Source organism: Girardinichthys multiradiatus, chromosome 4, assembly GCF_021462225.1.
Source record: "Girardinichthys multiradiatus isolate DD_20200921_A chromosome 4, DD_fGirMul_XY1, whole genome shotgun sequence".
In the NCBI taxonomy this organism is placed as follows: domain Eukaryota; kingdom Metazoa; phylum Chordata; class Actinopteri; order Cyprinodontiformes; family Goodeidae; genus Girardinichthys; species Girardinichthys multiradiatus.
The window spans coordinates 20,763,043-20,781,407 of NC_061797.1; the positions used below are offsets into that span (position 1 = coordinate 20,763,043).

Sequence of the window (18,365 nt, forward strand, 5' to 3'; positions counted from 1 at the left end):
ATTTCACTTTTTAAACACAATGTTTATTTGTGGTTTCCAAAAGTAAAAAGAACTTTTTACACAGCAAAGGAATTCTAATCAGAACTACCTTTTACTGTAATTACATCTAAAAATCTTTTGAGGTATATCTAAAAGCTTTACATATCAAGAGACTGAAAAGCTCAAACTCAGTCAGATTGGCTGGAGAGCATTTATCAATCAGCCATTTTCTACCGCTTCTTTCATAGTGGGTCGTGGGGGAGCTGGTGTCTATCTCCTGGACTGCTGGAGATAGAGTCTATGGGCGAGAGGCGAGGTACACCCTGGACAGGTCGACAGTCCATCGCAGGGCAACATAGACACACACAGGGCAAACAACCACGCACACACTCATTCACGCCTAAGGGCAATTTAGAGAAACCAATTAACCATACAAGCATGTTTTTGGACTATGGGAGGAAGCCGCGAGGTTTTTGGACTGTGGGAAGAAGCAGAGAGGAAGCCCATTTGTGAACATCAATTTTCAAGTATTGCCACAGATTATTATTACCTTTCTAACCCATGACATTGCTTTGAAACCTATACGTGCTTAAACAGAAAACAACCAGACCTCTCATTTCCTGAAGGCATTTCCCCTCTTATCCAGAAGACTTTCTCAGTTCAGTCATCGTGGATTACTGAGAATCTACACCAGCATTTTGATCTAAACCCTTCCAACGTAGCTCTGGCTTTAAGTTTAGTTTCATTGTCATGCTAGAAGAAAAAACTCAGCTCTAGTCTCACGTATTATTCAACCTCTAACAGGTTTCCTAGCAGATTTGCCCTGTTTTTTAGCCACCTTCATCTTTCTATCACCTCTACCCAACTTCCCTGTGACTCCTGAGGAAACGCCTCCCCACAGCATGATGCTCCTACTGCCATAGTTGGCCAGATGTTAGTTTCACCACATTCAGACTTTTGTAAATAAGGCTTAAAGTCTGATTTTGGTCTAATCTGATCAGAGCAACTCCTTCAGCATGTTTGCAATCAGGACTTCTCATGGCATTCTTTATCCACTGTGATAACTAACATCTTTGCCTGCTTTAATATTTGACATCCTGTCTCTCAGGAGAGCTGGGAGTGGTTTGAAGTCAGCTCCTGACTGGGAATGCCGGGGTCCAACATACCTGGTCAATTTAAACCTGGCTGCTCCGCTTAACCTTGCTCTCCCAATAGCAGTCTCCCCTGACATTTGGATTCAACGTTTTGCTGTGGCTACCATAAAACACTTGCACACCCACCCTCTACACCACACTTTCATTATAATGTTTTGCTTGAACTTTAACCAAAAAAATAATAATTTAAACGGTGCTTCTCCCTTTTTTTTCTTCTGACGGGTTGTGACATCACTCTTCAAATTTATGGAATGCACAACTAATTCACCTGAGCTGCAGGTCTCTGCAGCTCCTCAAGAGTTACTATGAGCCTCTTTGATACTTTTACCGATTATTGCCCTCTTTGCCCGGTCTGTCAGTTTTGGTGGGCAGCCATGCCTTGGTCAGTTTACTATTGTGCCATACTCTTTCCAATTTTTAAGAAAATGAAAAGTTTTGTAAGGCATTGCAGTACTTATTTCTAACTGAGACAGAAAATCCCTCTTTAATTCCACATATTTCTCATACAGGTTTTCAGAAGCAAACTGGACATTTATTGAATCCACTAAGTTGCTCAAAAGCCTATTGGGAATCTAGTGTGAAGGTGGCTTAGCTGTTCTACCAAAGTATCACCATTAATCTGATTGAAAGCCAATCCTTTATTATTATCTGGCTAGCGTGAGGTTAGTCCCCTCAAACACTTTCAATTCCTCCCTTGCAGATAGGTTTCCATATTACCAGCGGTTAATTATTCATGCACGCTCGCTTGGCGCCTCAGTCGGAAAATAAAGCAAACCCTTCTGGACTCCTGATACAGAATAACACTGTGACCTCTCCGCTGAACCCAACTGCATTGTTCGTTTGTCTCCTGCAGCTAGTAAGAAAGAAACTGGAGCCCAGGTGGAGATAATTTCCTTCATGTGTAAAACCACATCTCTTGCACAGCACACGCCTATAAACAGCCAACAGAGTGTGCGCAGGGCCTGAAGAGCTCGGTAAAGTCCCTTTTGTAATGTGCAAAATGATATCTCTGCAGTGTAACAGTCTCTATTACAGTGGGGGAAGAGATTGTCTTACCCTCCGGATTTGCTTCAAAGAACACAACAGATGAGCCTGGGCTGCTTGCTATGGAGCTCATGATTATCTACAAGATGAGAATTGTAACAGCTAAACTAGAAGACAGAAGCAGACAGTGCAGGGTGTAAGGACCCGGTGCGGTCTAAAAACACCTCTAATTTACTCAAAAATAAAGTTAAAATATACATACTTTCTATTTTTATGAGAGCAATTGTTCTTATGGCCTCACAAGGCCTCTCCAACCTATCAAACTACATCCCTCCTCTTCTTTCTGTTTTGGCCCCTTTGAGATCTATGTCACAATCACAATTTAGGTCGTTAAAAATAAATCCTTGAACAGACATCGTTGGATAAAACAGACAAAACAAAACAAACCTTCTATTACAATTAATTTGTTTATTTTGATGCATCCATTTAACAAATCTTCAAAACATATACAGTAGATATGTCCTTCACAAAAGAAACAGGAGCTTATGCTTCTTTTTTTTATTTTTGCATCATGTGCAAGCCCTTTGAAAAGTTCTGTTAGTCCTTAGGATGTGGACGCTTAAAAATTCAGGAAGCACTCTGGATTCTTGCAGAAAGATGAGGCATGGGGGACAAGCACACTGAAGAGCAAAGAGAAAGTCAATTATTACATTAAAAAAGCAACCCCTTCTACATTCTTTGGGCATCTTGCGAAATCATCATCGACCTTGTGAAATAGTTTGGGACATTGCACCATTGGAGGATATAAAAGAGGTAATGAGAAGATATATCCTTTCATGAAAAAAATGACGAGTCTCTGTTCTGGTTTTTCTGTAGGAAATTAAAGAGCACGCTTTTTATGATGCAGAAAGAAATGAGAACATAATGAAACTGTCAAAGAATACAATATCATGTGAGGTTTAACTATGAGCGAAAACATAATTTGTCATTAATTCACCTGATGGGGTAAACACAGAAACGTCAATCACGTGCCCTGGGTGGCTGGTAGTACTGCTGTGTGGGTCTCGAGCGTCTCGGCTGTCCATCACCCCCACGGCGAAACTCCAGCGAACTGTCATAGTAACCGTCATCTTCCTCCTGCCGATGCAGATTTTACATAATTGTGACAAATGCCATTGCTTGTAATCAGACCAGAGCTCATAAATATCAGATCAGCTATCCGAACATCACAGGATTTCAGCTTTATTATTGTTTTTTAACCACAGCACTAATAACAGTATACTGGTTACCATCATGTCATCAGGAACAGGTCTGATGTTATGCAGGAGGACCTCTTCACAGTTCCCATAATCACTAAAAACGACCACAGCTGTAGAGCCAGAGGGATGCACAGCGTCTATCCTGGCATGGTAATACTTGCAGACACAATAAAAAAAAAACAAAAAAAAAAACAGAATTTGAATAGAAAAATTTTCCATATGCAAAAATGAACATTTCTGTATCATTTAATTAATGACAATCAAATCAAAGAAACAAAGAGCAATTCTGAAGATTATTTTTGGTGACAAACAAGCTAAAGAGAACAAAGATTAATTCAACACTTTTCAACAATGATTACTATACTCAGCACAGTTAAGGAATACCATACCTTGTTATCTTCCCAGTACAGAGCCAGGCATGTGTCTCCAGGTTTCCACAGATGTTCAGTGACGAAACCTTTTTCTGTTCCTCGAAATCCCTGACCTCGGCCTTGCCCTGGTCTCTTTTTCGATCCCTGGTTATTATGAGCATTCTTCTTGGGTTGCTGCTCCCTATTTTGAGGACAGGATGAGTTTATTGGCTTAATGGGCCCAGTCCTTTTATGTTCCAAATCACCATTTTGGAAGTGTGAAGGATCCCCCATTATAGTTCGTGAGCTCAATGATAATCCCACTTCTTGGGAAGGTCCTGAGCCTCCTCCTCTTGGGTTAAAGTTCAACGGCCCACCACCCCTTTGTCTGTCAAAGTGGTCAGAGTTTGGTCGCTCAGTTTTCCCTTTTCTCCTATTGTTGCTGGCTTCTTCGTTTCTTTCTGAGCGTTTATAATTTCCTCTTCCATCTACTTCCCCTCCTGCAGGATTACTCGGTTTAGAGGTGGGTACGTTTTCTTTTACCCCTCGTCTGGGAGGTGGTCCAGAAAAATTACTGCCGTTCCCATTTCGGGATCGTTGGTGGTACGCTCCACTAATTTCAGTCTGCTGCTGAGATTCTTTTAAATGTGTAAGAGGCGACATAATGGCAGCGGGAACATTCTGTTCGTCTCTAATTTCTCTCCTGTCGTTCTGCACTCGGTCTGCTGTGTTTCGTGGCCATTTCTCCTGGCTCCTCCACTGTTGGGCTGCAGCCGACGTTTGAGGTGTAGAGGAGTTTGAAGCTGGGTCCTGTCCAGGTTTGGGAAAATCTGTGTCCTTATGAAAGCGAGGTGGTCTGTCATTCCTCTGTTGCCTGTGGTCACTGTGTGAGAACTTGGTCTGGGATGTGTCTTTGGCGTGATAGGTTGAGTTGGAAAAATTTGTTTTGTTCTCATACTGCCTCTGTGGCGCCTGAGTCTTTGGCTCTGAGAACACAAACCAAGGAAAGATCAGTCTTCAAACACTGCAGCAAAATAGTTAACGCTCAAGGAAATGCTGACTAACTGCTCTTCTAGTCTGGAGATTCAGGCATTTACAGATGAGTTAAACTTTTTCTTAGTGTTAAAAGAGAAAACCTATCACCCACCATCAATGGAGAAAGCTCCCATCTTGGACTCTAGAAAATCAAATAGGGTGCTTGGTCCAGACGGTCTTCCCCCAGCTCCCTCCACCTCATCTTCGTTTCTCAGCCTGCCTCTGCCCCTTCCTCTGCCTGCAGAGAACCCCAAAACAAGATTATACAACAAAAGGTAAGTGTAGTTTTTGTGGGGTTTTTATATTCATTTTGATAAATATGTCAGCTAATGAACCCCAACCTCCCATAAAAGAAAACGGGAATAAAACATAAGACCATTATATATGAATACGTAAATGTTATGTCCATGTTATGGCTTAAAAACAATCATGGGGGAGACTGGTCTAAATTTTATTCAGCATTTTCCTTGGAAATCAAGATCAGAGAGTCTGGAGAACAGGGTGAGAGATACAGAAGTCAAGTTGCTTGAGGTCCAGTGTAACCTTTCCATAATCAGTGATAATTTGGGGAACCATGTCTCCCTGGAGTTGGTTTGCTGTTTTTTGTCAAGTACAAAGTCAGTACAGCCGTCTACCAGGAGATTGTGGAGCTTCCCTTTGCTGATACGTTTTATGGAGACCTGTCACTTACTCATACTGAATATCAATGACCAATATCTACCTGGGTGCTTGATTGGCCAGCAAAACCTGCGTGCCCTGAACCCTATGGGGCACTGTCAAGAGACACCAGAGCCAACAATGCAGTAGAGCTGTAGGCCTGAAGTGACCTGAGCCTCGTTAACACCTCAGCAGAACCACAGGCTGATCTTCTTCATGCCACGCTGCACTGATGCAGTAATTCATGCAAAAGGAGCTCTGACCAAGTACTGAGAGCAGATGCTGCAGACAGTTCTACATTTAAAATCTTGTGTTTATTGATCTTTTGTAATATTAAACCTTTTTCTGAGAAACTGAATTTTGGGCATTCAATAGCTATAAGCCGTAATTATCTGAATTAACTTAAAACAATTCATGAAATATATCACGGATATTCTAATTTTGAAATGCATCTATATAGGATGTATCTCCTAATCCTCATCAATAAATGTTTTCTTATAATACTGCTATAGGAATATAAATGAAATAGTTACATGCTTGTCCCATTAGTTTAAAGGTCACGTTTTTAATCATATGACGTTTCAGATGTAAGAAATTTGGAAAGGAAATGTATTGTTTATGATCGTTATAAATGTTAGGCCATCTTGGTCATTATTCTTTTGATGAGAGAGAGAAGCCCTTGGGCTTAAAATGATTTATGCACAGAGCATCAACATAAAGTTATTATAAGAAGCTTAGTATGATTAAACAAGTTTCAAGTTCCTGCAGAATGATTTTCAGTACGGAAAAACATATTCAGAGTAACTGAAGTAAAACAACATCTAACTGAAACCGTATCGTGTGCCTGGGGGGGGGGGGGGGGGGGGGGGGGGGGGGGGGGAGTCAGTTTTACAGAGTGTATGCAGTTCATGATAAAACCCGCAGCACAGCCATTGTGGACCGTTAATTAGACTGCTGGTGATTTTCTGTGCATTTCAGGAACCGCCACGTTGCTACCAAACCTTTTCTTATCCTCTGCCAACTTTATAGATCCAAGAAGCACTGCAGGGCACGGGATATTATCTATGTGCATGAGTGTGTGTATGTTTATGAACCTCTAGGTTGTGGCTTGTTAGGCTCAGGGACCACTGAGCCAGGTCTGTCACCGGAGGATCTGGTCAGTAGGCTGTTTAGTGCTACTTCAAGGTTGTTATTGTTATCCATCAGAGCTTGTCGGGCAGCCTCCCTATCAAATCCCATCTCCATGATGTCTCTCAGAGCACGTTCATCCACCTACACATCAGAAGTAATGAGAGGAAGAATAAATATAAACTGTTCATACTGCATGGAGAATGCACAAAAGTAAAAACTTACATGGGCATCAAGTTTAAACTAATACAGTAAAAAGACAAAAGCAGAAGGTTCAGAGTTTCATATTGCTGTGGATTTAATTTCAAGCCATCTTTAACATACTTTGAAGTCAATCTGCATCACATAATACTCCATTCTATGTTGAAGCCAAAGCTGTGCAGCAAGAAACAACTAGAACACAAAACAAACCTAGATAAATTGACCGCTACTTGAGTTCATTTCCATTTTTTCAATATCCCAATCAATGCCTTACCTATCCTCTGGACCATAAAACAGAAGCCCAGTCAAGATAAAAGAGACAAAAAAGGAACGCTAACCAGGTTCCAGTGGAAAAAAACCTATTTTAAACAATCAATGTATATAAACAGAGATAGAGTCATTTTTTTAACAGCCTAATTACATTTATCTTCTCACCAACTCTCTATAGTTCCCATCTTGTCTGCTTTCTGTTCTTTCCACCTTGTCTTCTCGCCTCCTCTGCTGGTAAGGGTCTCTGCTTCGGGAGAAGGATGCAGCATTGGATAAATTACTGCCTGCATTTCCTCCACCACCAAATGTGCGAGGGCCCTGAGGAGGGGGAAAAAAGAACATTAGCAACAATGGAGCAGCAGAGTTAGAGAAAACCAATCAAAACACAGAGGTTTGTAGCTGATGGTGCAATTATGATTTTAAATTCAAAGAGTTGCAGGAATAATTTAGGTTAACCTAAATGTCAATAAGTTTCATATACTTTAAAAGTTAGAAATATTTACTAGCTTGTGCAAAAATTGCTATCAATATGAGACACAATGTGATTTGTTAAGACATGAAAAACAATGGTAGAAAAAGCCAATGTTCAACATAAGAATCAATTAAAGAATAATATAATTACTACCTACTTTTTTAAACAAACAGAAGGCAGAGTAACACTGGTTACATACAGAATCTATGGTAGGTTTACTTACTTCTTTACTCTTGGATACTTCAGCGATAGCTGCCGTCCGCTGCTTTTCAAACTCGTCATTCTCATCTGCGCTTTTGATCACGTTTTGAGTCTGCAGGGTTTTCCTCTGGTCTAGTTCTCTGCTGTCAACATCATCGTTTCTTCCACACTTCTGTAAGTAGGTTAAGAACACATGATCCGCATATTAAAACTAAACACGACAAGGAAATGCACATTTAAATGACGAGAGTTTCCAGATACAGGTGCCAACACAAAACTAACAAACTTTAGGACATGTTGGAAACTTACTGGGAAAGAAAAATCTAAATTGCTACTTTACCACCCCTGAAATAAGATTCAAACAATTGGATTCAGAATGCCGACGTTGGCAGGAATGTAGACAAAGTTTATCTGTCATAATAACAGATTTCTTTCAACGAAAATGGAAGTTTTAAATAAAAATGATCAGATCTTGTCATGTAAAGCACATTTCCTCAATGAAGTATTAATGCAGTTGAACATTTTGAGCATTTCAAATGGAACTTCAATAACTTTTCATTTTTTAAACTCATCATCATGCTAAAGAGAATCGTGTTCTATATCCAGGCATTTTATTCTTTATATCATGGAAACACCCCTTTACAAGGTATGATGTAAAAAAGATGTCCCTCACCTGACCAAACGGCATAAAGGGTGGAGGTCCACCTTCTGCTCCAATGTTACTCCTGCTGTGTTTGGCCAGACTCTGCAGGTTGAAAGATAAAAAAATAAAAACTCATCACAAAAGCCTAAAGAGAAGCGCAACCCTAAGAAAAGCTACTGACAGGCACACAGTGGCAGCTGATACACAGTTAAAGTAACTAAAAGTGTAATAATGCATTTTTAACACAATAGCCGCATTATGATTGACCCTCACCCTTTGAAGCTCCCACTTCTCTACCATATGATCCACCTCTCCCCCAAGGACGTGGATGTTTGCGTCCTCGAGGAGCAAAATACCATTTTTAACTTGGATTGTACCAATAAGCTTTACCTTCGTCCCAGGAGGTGTATTCAGACTGAAAGACATACAAACAAAAGAGGTGAAAATAATCAAAGCTATGAATAATTGTTTTCAGCCCACAGCTCAGATTTCAAGGGTTTAGCACATTTTAACTGTATCTACCAGCTCTAACACCCTATTGCCTTATCACTCTCTAAATGACATGGAGCAGTGCCAGCAGATGGGTGGCAAATCTAAGAGAGACCATTAATAATCCCAGCTGCTCACCCATCCTCATGGTAAATTAAAAGCGCCTCTATCTCATCAGGCCTGATAAGGCCTCTGCCTCTCTCATTAGGAAAGCAGAGGGACTTAGAGGGATTTCCAGCTACTGATGCTGGAAGCCAAAGTAACAATTAGGGATTTCATTCCAGACCTCTGGGATAGATGGTGTTCTCATGACATCGGCGATGTAGAAATAAAGCGCGGCGTATCCCTGATTCAATCACAAACACACTTATTTAACCTCAATAGTTGCTCCTAAATGTGCTCCCTTTATGTCACTGTCTTACATAGTGAACAGTCCTGTAATCCATCTCATCCTTCTTTTCCATCCACTTAAGGCCTCCCTCACACTAAAGCGGACACTTTCATCAGAAACATTAAGCGCCGCTGTCAGCTGCCGGTGTGTGTGCGTGTCTGTGTATGTGTGTGTGGCGCTCATAAAGAGGGGATTTGTTCTGTTCTCTCCTCTCTTCCTATCAGGAAGTCACGGACTACATTCTGGCCACTCCACCTGTACAGACTGGCTAGTCACCATGGCAGCAATCTCCAAGGCCACCGTTGCTTGGATGGAGATGTAATTAAGGCTGCGAGTTGTTAAATTAGCTGCCGCCACATGGAAATTGCCGATAAAGGAGAAATTCAGCCATGCGGTGGGGTGAAAGTGTTGACAAGGGGGTGAAAGGAGTGTGTGACGAGACACCTTAGCTAATTATATGAGGAAGAAGAAAAGAAATGCTGTGTCTTTTATTTTATTTTCAACAGTCGATTGTTTCTTTACCACTTAGTTTTACTGAGAAAACAGACACAAGTTAACATGGATACTTCTGCCTTTCATGTAGACTTTGTGATGCAAGGTCATTTTTTCTGCAGTCTTTTAGACACAGAGAATAAGAAAAACAGAAAAATCAACAAACTCCAAACTACAGATGCACATATTCTTTTAATTTACACAACCTTAGAAAGAAATAACAAGTAAATATAAACACAAGGAAAAATAAAAGTTGTTTGGCGCTGACAACTCTCCCTGCAGGAATATTGATCAATGTAGACTTCCCAAACAATTACACCAAACTGCATCTGCTCATTTGTCCAAAAAAACCCTACCTGATTTTGGACAGATGTTTAAGCTCCAGTCCAACACAGGTGGTGTGCCCATCTGTCATTTGGAGGCGCAGCATTCTCGGTGCACCCTGGGACTCCTCATGGTCTTTGGGAGCCGAGACGTTTCTCACCTTCTGCACCTGGAGGACACATGGACCCTCCAACTGTCCATTTGTAAAAAAGACAAACTAAATTAGCTCGAGGGGGAAATCGGCAGCAGGCACAAGCAAAAGCTCCAGCAGTTGCAGTGCAGGATGTACTCAGAGTAAATAATTTTTCAGAACATGACATGGGTAAATATTTCCCTTTAGGAGGCTAATGACACCACAGGTTTGTTTATTCCCCAAACTGCTTCACAACTTACATTTGGATTTAGTCAGCATTTTGTATTTAGAAAGAACAGCTAAGCACACAAAAGAATGTTTGTTTTAATAGCTGGAACATTTTTGAAAATTTTTAGCGTCACAAGCAAAAAAAAAAAAAAAAGATTCAAAAAAGTGATTTTTATTTGCTGGTCTATCAGCATCACCAAGTGGGAGTTTTGAGAACTGCACAATGGACAAAAAAAAAAACCAAGCTTTCCTGCAAGTGGTTAGAGTGCATCATCGTTCGTGCAGTAAAGAGGATATATACAGTGCTGTGAAAAGTTTTTGTGTCCTTCTAGATATCAGTTTATGACTCCTCTATCACACTGAAATGTTTCAGATCAAACTATTTTTAATTCCAGACAAAGATAACCTGAGTAAATACAAAAACAGCTTTCAAATAATAATTGTATTTATTAAGGAGAAAAAAAAAAAAAAACCCCCAGGCCCGAAGTGAAAAAGTAATTACCATCTAAAGTTAAAAAAAAATCCTTTAGCCATCTTTGACAGCAACAACTGCCATCAAGTATTTGCAATAAATATCAATGAGCATTTTACATTACTGTGGAGTTATTTTGGCTCACTCCGTTTTACAGAATAGTGTTAAGACAGTCCCAATGGAGGGTTTTCAAGCATGAACAGTGTTTTTATAGTAATTCCCAGTATCTCAATCAGATTTAAATCTGGCCTTTGACTAGACCACACTACCATCTTCATTTTACTTTGAGCCATTTAGAGGTGGTTTTGCTGAAGTGCTTTGGATCATTGTCCTGCTGCATAACCCAAGTGTGTTTTGAGCTGAAGGTCACAAACTGATGGTTGGACATTTTCCTTCAGGATTTTCTGGTACAGACTAGAATTTATGCTTTCATCAGTTAAGGCACGTCATCCTGCCCCTGAAGCAGCAAACCAGCTACCACACTACCACCACCATGTTTGAAGGTGTATATGATACATTTCTTCTGAGATGATGTGGTATTTTTACATCATGCAAAAGTTCAACTCTTTTTTTCATCCGTCTGCAGAATATTTTCCCAAAAGTGTTGGTTATCATCAAGATATATTATGGCAAACGTGAGACGGACCTTTGTGTTGCTTTTGGTCAGCAGTGGTTCTTGCCCAGTCTTTTTCTTGTGACACACTGACGTTAAATGAGGGAAGTAAGGCCAAACAGCATTTTAGATGTTCTTGGTTCTTTTGCGACCACCTGGATACGTTATCAGTGTGTTCTTGGAATCATTTAGGTAGATCGTCCAATCCTGGGAAAGTTCACCACTGTTCCACGTTTCCTCCAGACTGCCTATCGCTGAAGCCCCAAATCATTAGAAATGACTTTGCAGGTCTTTACAGACTGATGTCAATAACTTTTTATCTCCACCGTTGTTGAATTTCCTTTCATCAGGGCATGATGTGTGTCTTTATGAGATCTTTTACCCTGCCTTATGTTGCCAAACAGGTTCTATTTAAATGATTAATTGATTCTAGTGGCCTGGCAGTAATCAGGCCTGGGTGTGGCTATTGAAACTGAACTTAACTGACTGAATGAAGTTAATCCTAGGTCTTTCGTGATTTAACAAGGGGCGGTGAGTTTTTCACATACGGTGAGGATAGCCATTTCCAAACTAAATTAAATCAGTTGAAAAATGCTTTTTGCATATACTCTGGTTATATTTGTCTCATATTAACATTTATCCCATGTGTTGGGACCCAGCCATGGGGACACAATGAATGGCCAGTACGAGCTTTTCTCGAACTTTCAAAATAAATCGCATTTACCTACTTCCAGCAGAGCCAGAAACGGAATAACAGCGGACTTCCCGTGACGTCACTGTCCAAATAAAATCACCGCTTTTGCAACAAACTGACCTCTTCCACGCAGGTCCCCAGAGGAACTGGACGGAGGGACACAGCGCGCTAATGTCTCTTTGCTGGCAAACAGACATAACTCTTCAAACTGGATCCAAGAGTGTCATACGATCACGCGATCATATGCACTAAGTTATGTAGGAATGAATTGCTGTTTGTGTATCCGGTATTCATTCATGAATGGGGGTAATTAAGGTACAAGCGTGGCTTGACTTTCTCTCTGAGGTCTACAGAAGCAAACTGTGTTCCAGAGAGTTCCCGGTAGAGACCCTGTCTCTACGACGCCGAGTGGAGCAGTTTTCCTGGTCTGAAGGAAGGACAACGGAACCGCATCACCGTGGTTACAGCAGTAACGTGCAGTTTGGCCGGCCCGGCAGACCGAGACCCCCCCACACACAGCTACGGAGGTTAGCTGCAGGTTAACCCTTTGTTCACTGTGGATGCTTTCTTCAAACTTCGTTGCCCGGACAACTTTTCCTCAGCACGGTTCATGTAAGAGGTTGTGTTTTGGGCAGAGAGAGTAGTTTAGAATGAAATAATCTAAACATTTTTCGTTTTATGACGTTTGGTTTTGTTTATGTTGAAAACTCAGCTATCTAGTGCTAGCAGATTATCTGTTCAGCACATGTGCTCAGTTTGTGTTCTGTGTTTTTATTTTTTAAAGTTAAGACAAACTTTATTTAAAGGGTGATTTTGAACACAGAAGATCGACCATAATGCGTCGTCCATGCTTATGCATTTTAACCCTTTGATTAATGTGTTTGATTCTGATGATAAGCTATAAACTTCTTTTGTTAGTTTAACCACTAACAGGTAAGAACACGTGCTTGTCTACTAAATATCATTTCCCCAAAAGGGTTATTTTTCAATCCAGTAAAATAATATTTCCTTAAATATTATTTTACTAAATTTGATAACTAAGTAACACAATTAAGCTTGATTTGGTTCTTATTCAAAATAATATTTCTTCAAATATTATTTGAATAAATAAAGGCAGCTAATGAGACACCGTTGAGAATTAGTCATGCAGAAGGTTGGTTTTATTCAGCAAATCATTCTTTAAAATATTATTTTATTAAAATAATATTTTATCTGATCTTGCATTGTGAATGGTTGTCTAAATGTTTGCTGATTATTTCCTAAGTTGGTTCCAAGACTAACTTAACTTCATTTCCAGATTCTTCAAGATAATCCTTGGTTCTCAAACATAAACATTACATGGTAATGTTGCATCACTCTTTTTGGTCATGATTTTCTATCATCTTTAATCAACTTATTTATAGTGTACATAGCCCATTAGTCTTCGTTATTCTTTAATTCTGCTTGGTAATTTAGTTGGATTATTTTAGCATAGTAAAGAGTTTGTTGATTGAAATATGTTTGACTTTGAGATGATTTATTTTTGTTAATAAATTATTGTATTTTAAGAAATTGTGTGAATTCATTCCATGTGTGTTCAGAGTTTTTGCTGTTCAATAATGTCAGAGCTCGTCTCACACCTTTCTATTTTGTCCTAATACCATCGCCTTACTGGGCTGGTATTCACAGCACAACCCTTAACAGACCGAAATATTATTTAATAAAATATTAATATTAAATAATATATTAATATTCATAATTACAATACATGTCATGAAAAGTTTAATTGTGACAAAAGAAAAAAAACTAAAGAAATCTATAAGGGGGTGAAACATTTTTAAAGCACTGTATATTAATGAATTACTCACCTTCTCAGTTCTTCCACTATTTATATCAGATGGAAGGACCTTTTTCCCAATCGGCCTAAGATCACTCTGCAAAGGATACACTACATTATTAGAAAGAAACGATAAACATCACAGTTGTCATGCATTATAAGAAGCAGGAAAAAAACATTATAAGACATTTAGTGATGAAACTTATTACAATCTGCATTTCCGTGGACATCTATCAACAGCAACTCAGATTTCATTCCTTTAGTCACACAGCAGATCACTACAGCATGCATGTGGGCACATTTTGTTTAAAGGCAAATATTCTGGTTTAGAGGAGGACAACTGAATTATTAATAACATTTATTCAAATATTTAACCAATCACACTGTTGTAAATCTCTCATCGAGCCTTAAATGAAAAGCAAACATTTTGTCATGTAATATTTGGTGTAAAACCCATATTTTGCTTTTAACACTAAAAATTGAGTTAATGATAATAAAAAAAACAAGCCTTTACTGGTTTTACTGGTATGCACCCGATATAGAAATCAAAGGTTTTACTTCAAAACAGATTATCTCTAATTCTTTCTTTTTTTTTCATTTGTTTATTTTTAGCTGGGTTGGCAGATGGCAGAAGAAAAGCTCAAGCATAATTGTGTTCAAAAAACAAGCAATTGCTTTATCCTTCTTGTTTCATTTTTAAAATATTATTTTTATTTTAAGCTTGCTTGAATTCTACGAGCCTAAAGCTCTACGTTAAAGTAAAGGGGAAAAAATGGTTGCTGTGCAGTGATGCATCCAAGTACTGCCTTAGATCCTTTGGCAACACACCAGACTGAACTGTAAAGGTCATCGCTTTCACAGTGGAGGCAAACGTTCTGAGCTCATCTCAGACTGCAGGTAAGATAAACTGCCTTTTTGTCCTTCTGAATACATGCAGACCACTCCTGAGTCTAAGCATATTAATGGTTTTTTTTTAATGCATCTATATAACTTTCAAGTAGCTTAAACATCCAAATACAATATGCTTTTTCAACATACCCTTGGAACTGAGTAATAATAATGACTGTTTTACTGTTTTGATTCACATGATGAAAATTAAAAATTATTTTTGTCATGTCACAAAAATTTATAAACTACTAATCTTACTTTTGTTTATCCGAGTAGGCTGAAAACTGAGATGTTGATCAAAGAGAAATGAGACAAGGCGAAAGTGTTATTCTACATCCAGGGAAAGCCGATTCAGTTTTCCTCCCCAATAATAATTCCCAGATAAGATTAAAGTCATATGCCAAAAACACAGAAATGTTGTTTAAAATTGTGCCCACAGCTTTGTTTTTTTTTTCCAATTACTTTTCTAATGTAACTTAGGCCTTTAGATCTTCTTATACCCACTAGAGTAGAAAAACCTAGAGAAAAAAAAAAAACAGACAACTGTCAGACTGCAAAAAATCATCTTAGAAAATGAAAACTCACATCAAGTGCAATGCAAATAATGTCACTAAGTGTTACTTTCTCTGCAGATCCTTTCAGCTCCCCTATACCTTCATCACTGAGGTACCTGTGTGATACACATGGTGGATAAAAAACATGATTAAGATGAAAGAGATTTTAGCCCACTTCAGACCGATTCATTCAGAAATAAGCATGCACTTATAGATCTAAACATGATAAAAATGATTTAAAGTTTTTCGAAAGATTTACATTGTTTTACAACTAAAAATGTGACATAAAAACTATTTGAAAGAGAAAAACATCCGCTTTTGTAGTAGTTGCCAAAATTCCTGATTAAGCAGTGCTCGAAAAATAAACAAACTACTGTATTTCAGAGATTACAGAAAAAATCTAACTAGTCAGCTAATAAAGATACACTATATTCAATTTTAAATGATGTTCAAAGATTATTAGAATTATAAGAGGGGGAAAAAACTAAGTGCCAGCCCTTAATATGCACTGCTGGACTAATTCAAATGCTCATAAACATGTTTTATTCTGCATGTACTTTTACTTTAGTAAAGCAACAGACCAATGCAAATAAATACATATGAAAAACAAATACACTGGAAAGCTAACCACAGAAAAACAAATGAACAGGTAAACAATTAAACAGCTAAATACTGACAAAAACGCAATAACAGCCTTGTTTTGATCACTTAGATTGAGGATTATATGAGTACTGTCAATAATCTGTGTTTAAGCAGTTTATTTGAACTGTTTCACACAGAAAAATAAACCGTGACAATAAGTCCAAAAACGTCTTCTTCTTTTTTATTTTTGCAGACACTTGCAATCTAAATATCTCTAGAAATCAATCAGGAAACAACAACTCCCTGATGGCATAAATGAGAGGCTTTAAAAAACCAAAAGTCTGCTGGTGGACTTTTGTTTATTATGATGTTGACAATATTCACATTTCAAGAAATTAAAGCAACGAGGTGATGTAGTCAGAACCACATTTTCCTTTCAAAGGTGCTGATTTACAAATGTACAGCAACCTGAGTAAATGTTGATAAGCTTGATTTCTATTCATTGTCCAGTAAATATCAGGAGCATTAGAAACTCATGTCTGATGACGTAGGAGATTCTACAACTTGTGCAAAACTGCTGTGCACTATACCACAGATGGCTGACCTAAATGACTGTCTTCTTGTACCAATAACCGTATAAACAATATCGTTCATTAACGACGAGAAGTGGCTCCTGTTTGTCTTAAATGCTAAGTGTGGGCTAGCTAGCTAGCTAGCTGCAGCGTAATCTGCTATTCTGAAGCAGACAACATTAATTAAGCTTTTGGAAATCTTTTTTTTTTTCTCCCCGGCAGCATATTCCAGTGTCCCTATATGTAAGATTGGCTGCAGTCTGCCTCTCACAAAACTTCAAATACCACCAAACTATTGATTTTATCCATCATCTATCTGAACTGCTGCTAGGAGCAACATAAGCTATCATGCTACCTACCAGCCTTCTTTGACCAGAGATTCTGTCAAATCGCTCATCTTCGTCCAAATTTCAGGTGTCTAAATAAAGACAGCAGTAGTTTTAAAGTGTGACCAATTAACAAACAGCTATCTGGTACTGCGATACATAATCTTTTCTTCTAAACAAAGCTCGCTAATGTGAGCACTGAATGACCCAGTCGTGAATACGTCACCAACCGAGACGCGTTGTGTGAGTACAGAGTGCCGAGAGGATCAAAAAGGTAGATTCGTTTTTTTCTTTTTACAGATGGAAAGGCTTTTTCTTAGATATAAAGCACCTCCTTCTCTTATGGATAATCAATAAGAACACTGATGAAGTTGCATTAAAAACATGAATTTCTATCAAACAACTTGCATGTTGCTAAATGTTCTATTTATGTAAAACATTAGAGATACTATATTAATATAATACATAACTAATGAAATAATTTACCTTTCTTTTTAAGCAAAGTTACCATGGTCTGCAATTAGAGTTGTATCTTTGCAAACAGCCTTAACTGTTTAAACTTATAAAGACTGTACAGTCATAAAGTATTTTAAAATAATTAAGACATATTTGCTTTACTTATGCCATTATAACTATTTAAATCATGCTCATGCTTTGCTTTGAGTGGGTTAAGTTACTTTGAGTATTAATAATTTCTTTCATTTGAATTTTATTAAAAACGTTTCCGGTATTAGCCACAACAAATCAAGTTCATTATATAACAAACCAGTTTGACAGTTGTTTAAAATGCTGTTGGAGACGGATCTGTATTTTAAATCTAACTACTATACATTTTAACAGTAACATTATTTAACTTGCTGACGATATATAAACACATAACTGGTGGTACAAATGGATCTGCATTTTTATATTTTTAACTGTAAAAATAGATTGGCAACATCTGACTCCAAATAATCAGAACAAAATACAGCAAATGCGAAAACTTGCAAAATGTGCAATTTTAGAAAAAGTCAAGCTAGTGCATCCATATAAAGGATATAAAATGATGCATTTTCATAGTTTTCATACTACAGAAACAAAATTTAAAAGTTTACTGTATAGAAATGTATGTTAAGAGCATCAGTAAACAATATTGGAGCAGTGGCCTTCAGTACACTCGCAGGTCAATGCGCTGATGCTCCGATGGAAAAGTGAAATCAACACCATGGGAGAATCAACCCATTAGTGTAATGTTTTCCCAAACGTTTTGTCACATTGGCCAAAATCGACAAGTCAAAAGCACTTGTTTATTGAAAATATATAACATAACCAAACAGTTAAAATCACAAAAACTTGTAATATGAGTTTTTTGTACCTTCACAACAATATACTAAGCATGCAATATTTTTATTAAACAAATAAAGTAGTCTGATTCATTGCTGGAAAGGGGTTGTGTAGATCCAAAACCTTAAGAGGGTT

At 38.2% G+C, this 18,365-nt stretch overlaps 1 protein-coding gene across 4 annotated transcripts; it reads right to left on the reverse strand.

Annotated features, from left to right (window-relative positions):
- Positions 1-2,565: 2,565 nt before the first annotated feature.
- On the reverse strand, positions 2,566-17,151 carry tdrd3 (tudor domain containing 3). 4 transcript variants are annotated; one of them, XR_007038111.1, is made up of 15 exons: positions 16,941-17,151; positions 15,459-15,543; positions 14,017-14,082; positions 10,062-10,222; positions 8,607-8,748; positions 8,364-8,435; positions 7,713-7,862; positions 7,183-7,335; positions 6,513-6,690; positions 4,874-4,999; positions 3,766-4,712; positions 3,407-3,532; positions 3,115-3,254; positions 2,884-2,987; positions 2,566-2,797 (listed from the first exon to the last, which is right to left on the reverse strand). XR_007038111.1 is itself a non-coding variant. In XM_047364157.1 (15 exons), exons 5-14 carry the CDS (start codon positions 10,133-10,135, stop codon positions 3,138-3,140), a joined length of 2,085 nt encoding a protein of 694 aa, XP_047220113.1. In that variant the 5' UTR covers positions 10,136-10,222; positions 14,017-14,082; positions 15,378-15,391; positions 15,495-15,543; positions 16,941-17,151; the 3' UTR covers positions 2,566-2,987; positions 3,115-3,137. The 4 variants fall into 4 exon arrangements, 3 of the variants coding, with proteins under 3 accessions (XP_047220113.1, XP_047220112.1, XP_047220111.1); XM_047364157.1 differs by adding an exon at positions 15,378-15,391 and having other exon boundaries at positions 2,566-2,987; positions 15,495-15,543; XM_047364156.1 differs by lacking the exon at positions 2,884-2,987.
- Positions 17,152-18,365: the final 1,214 nt, after the last annotated feature.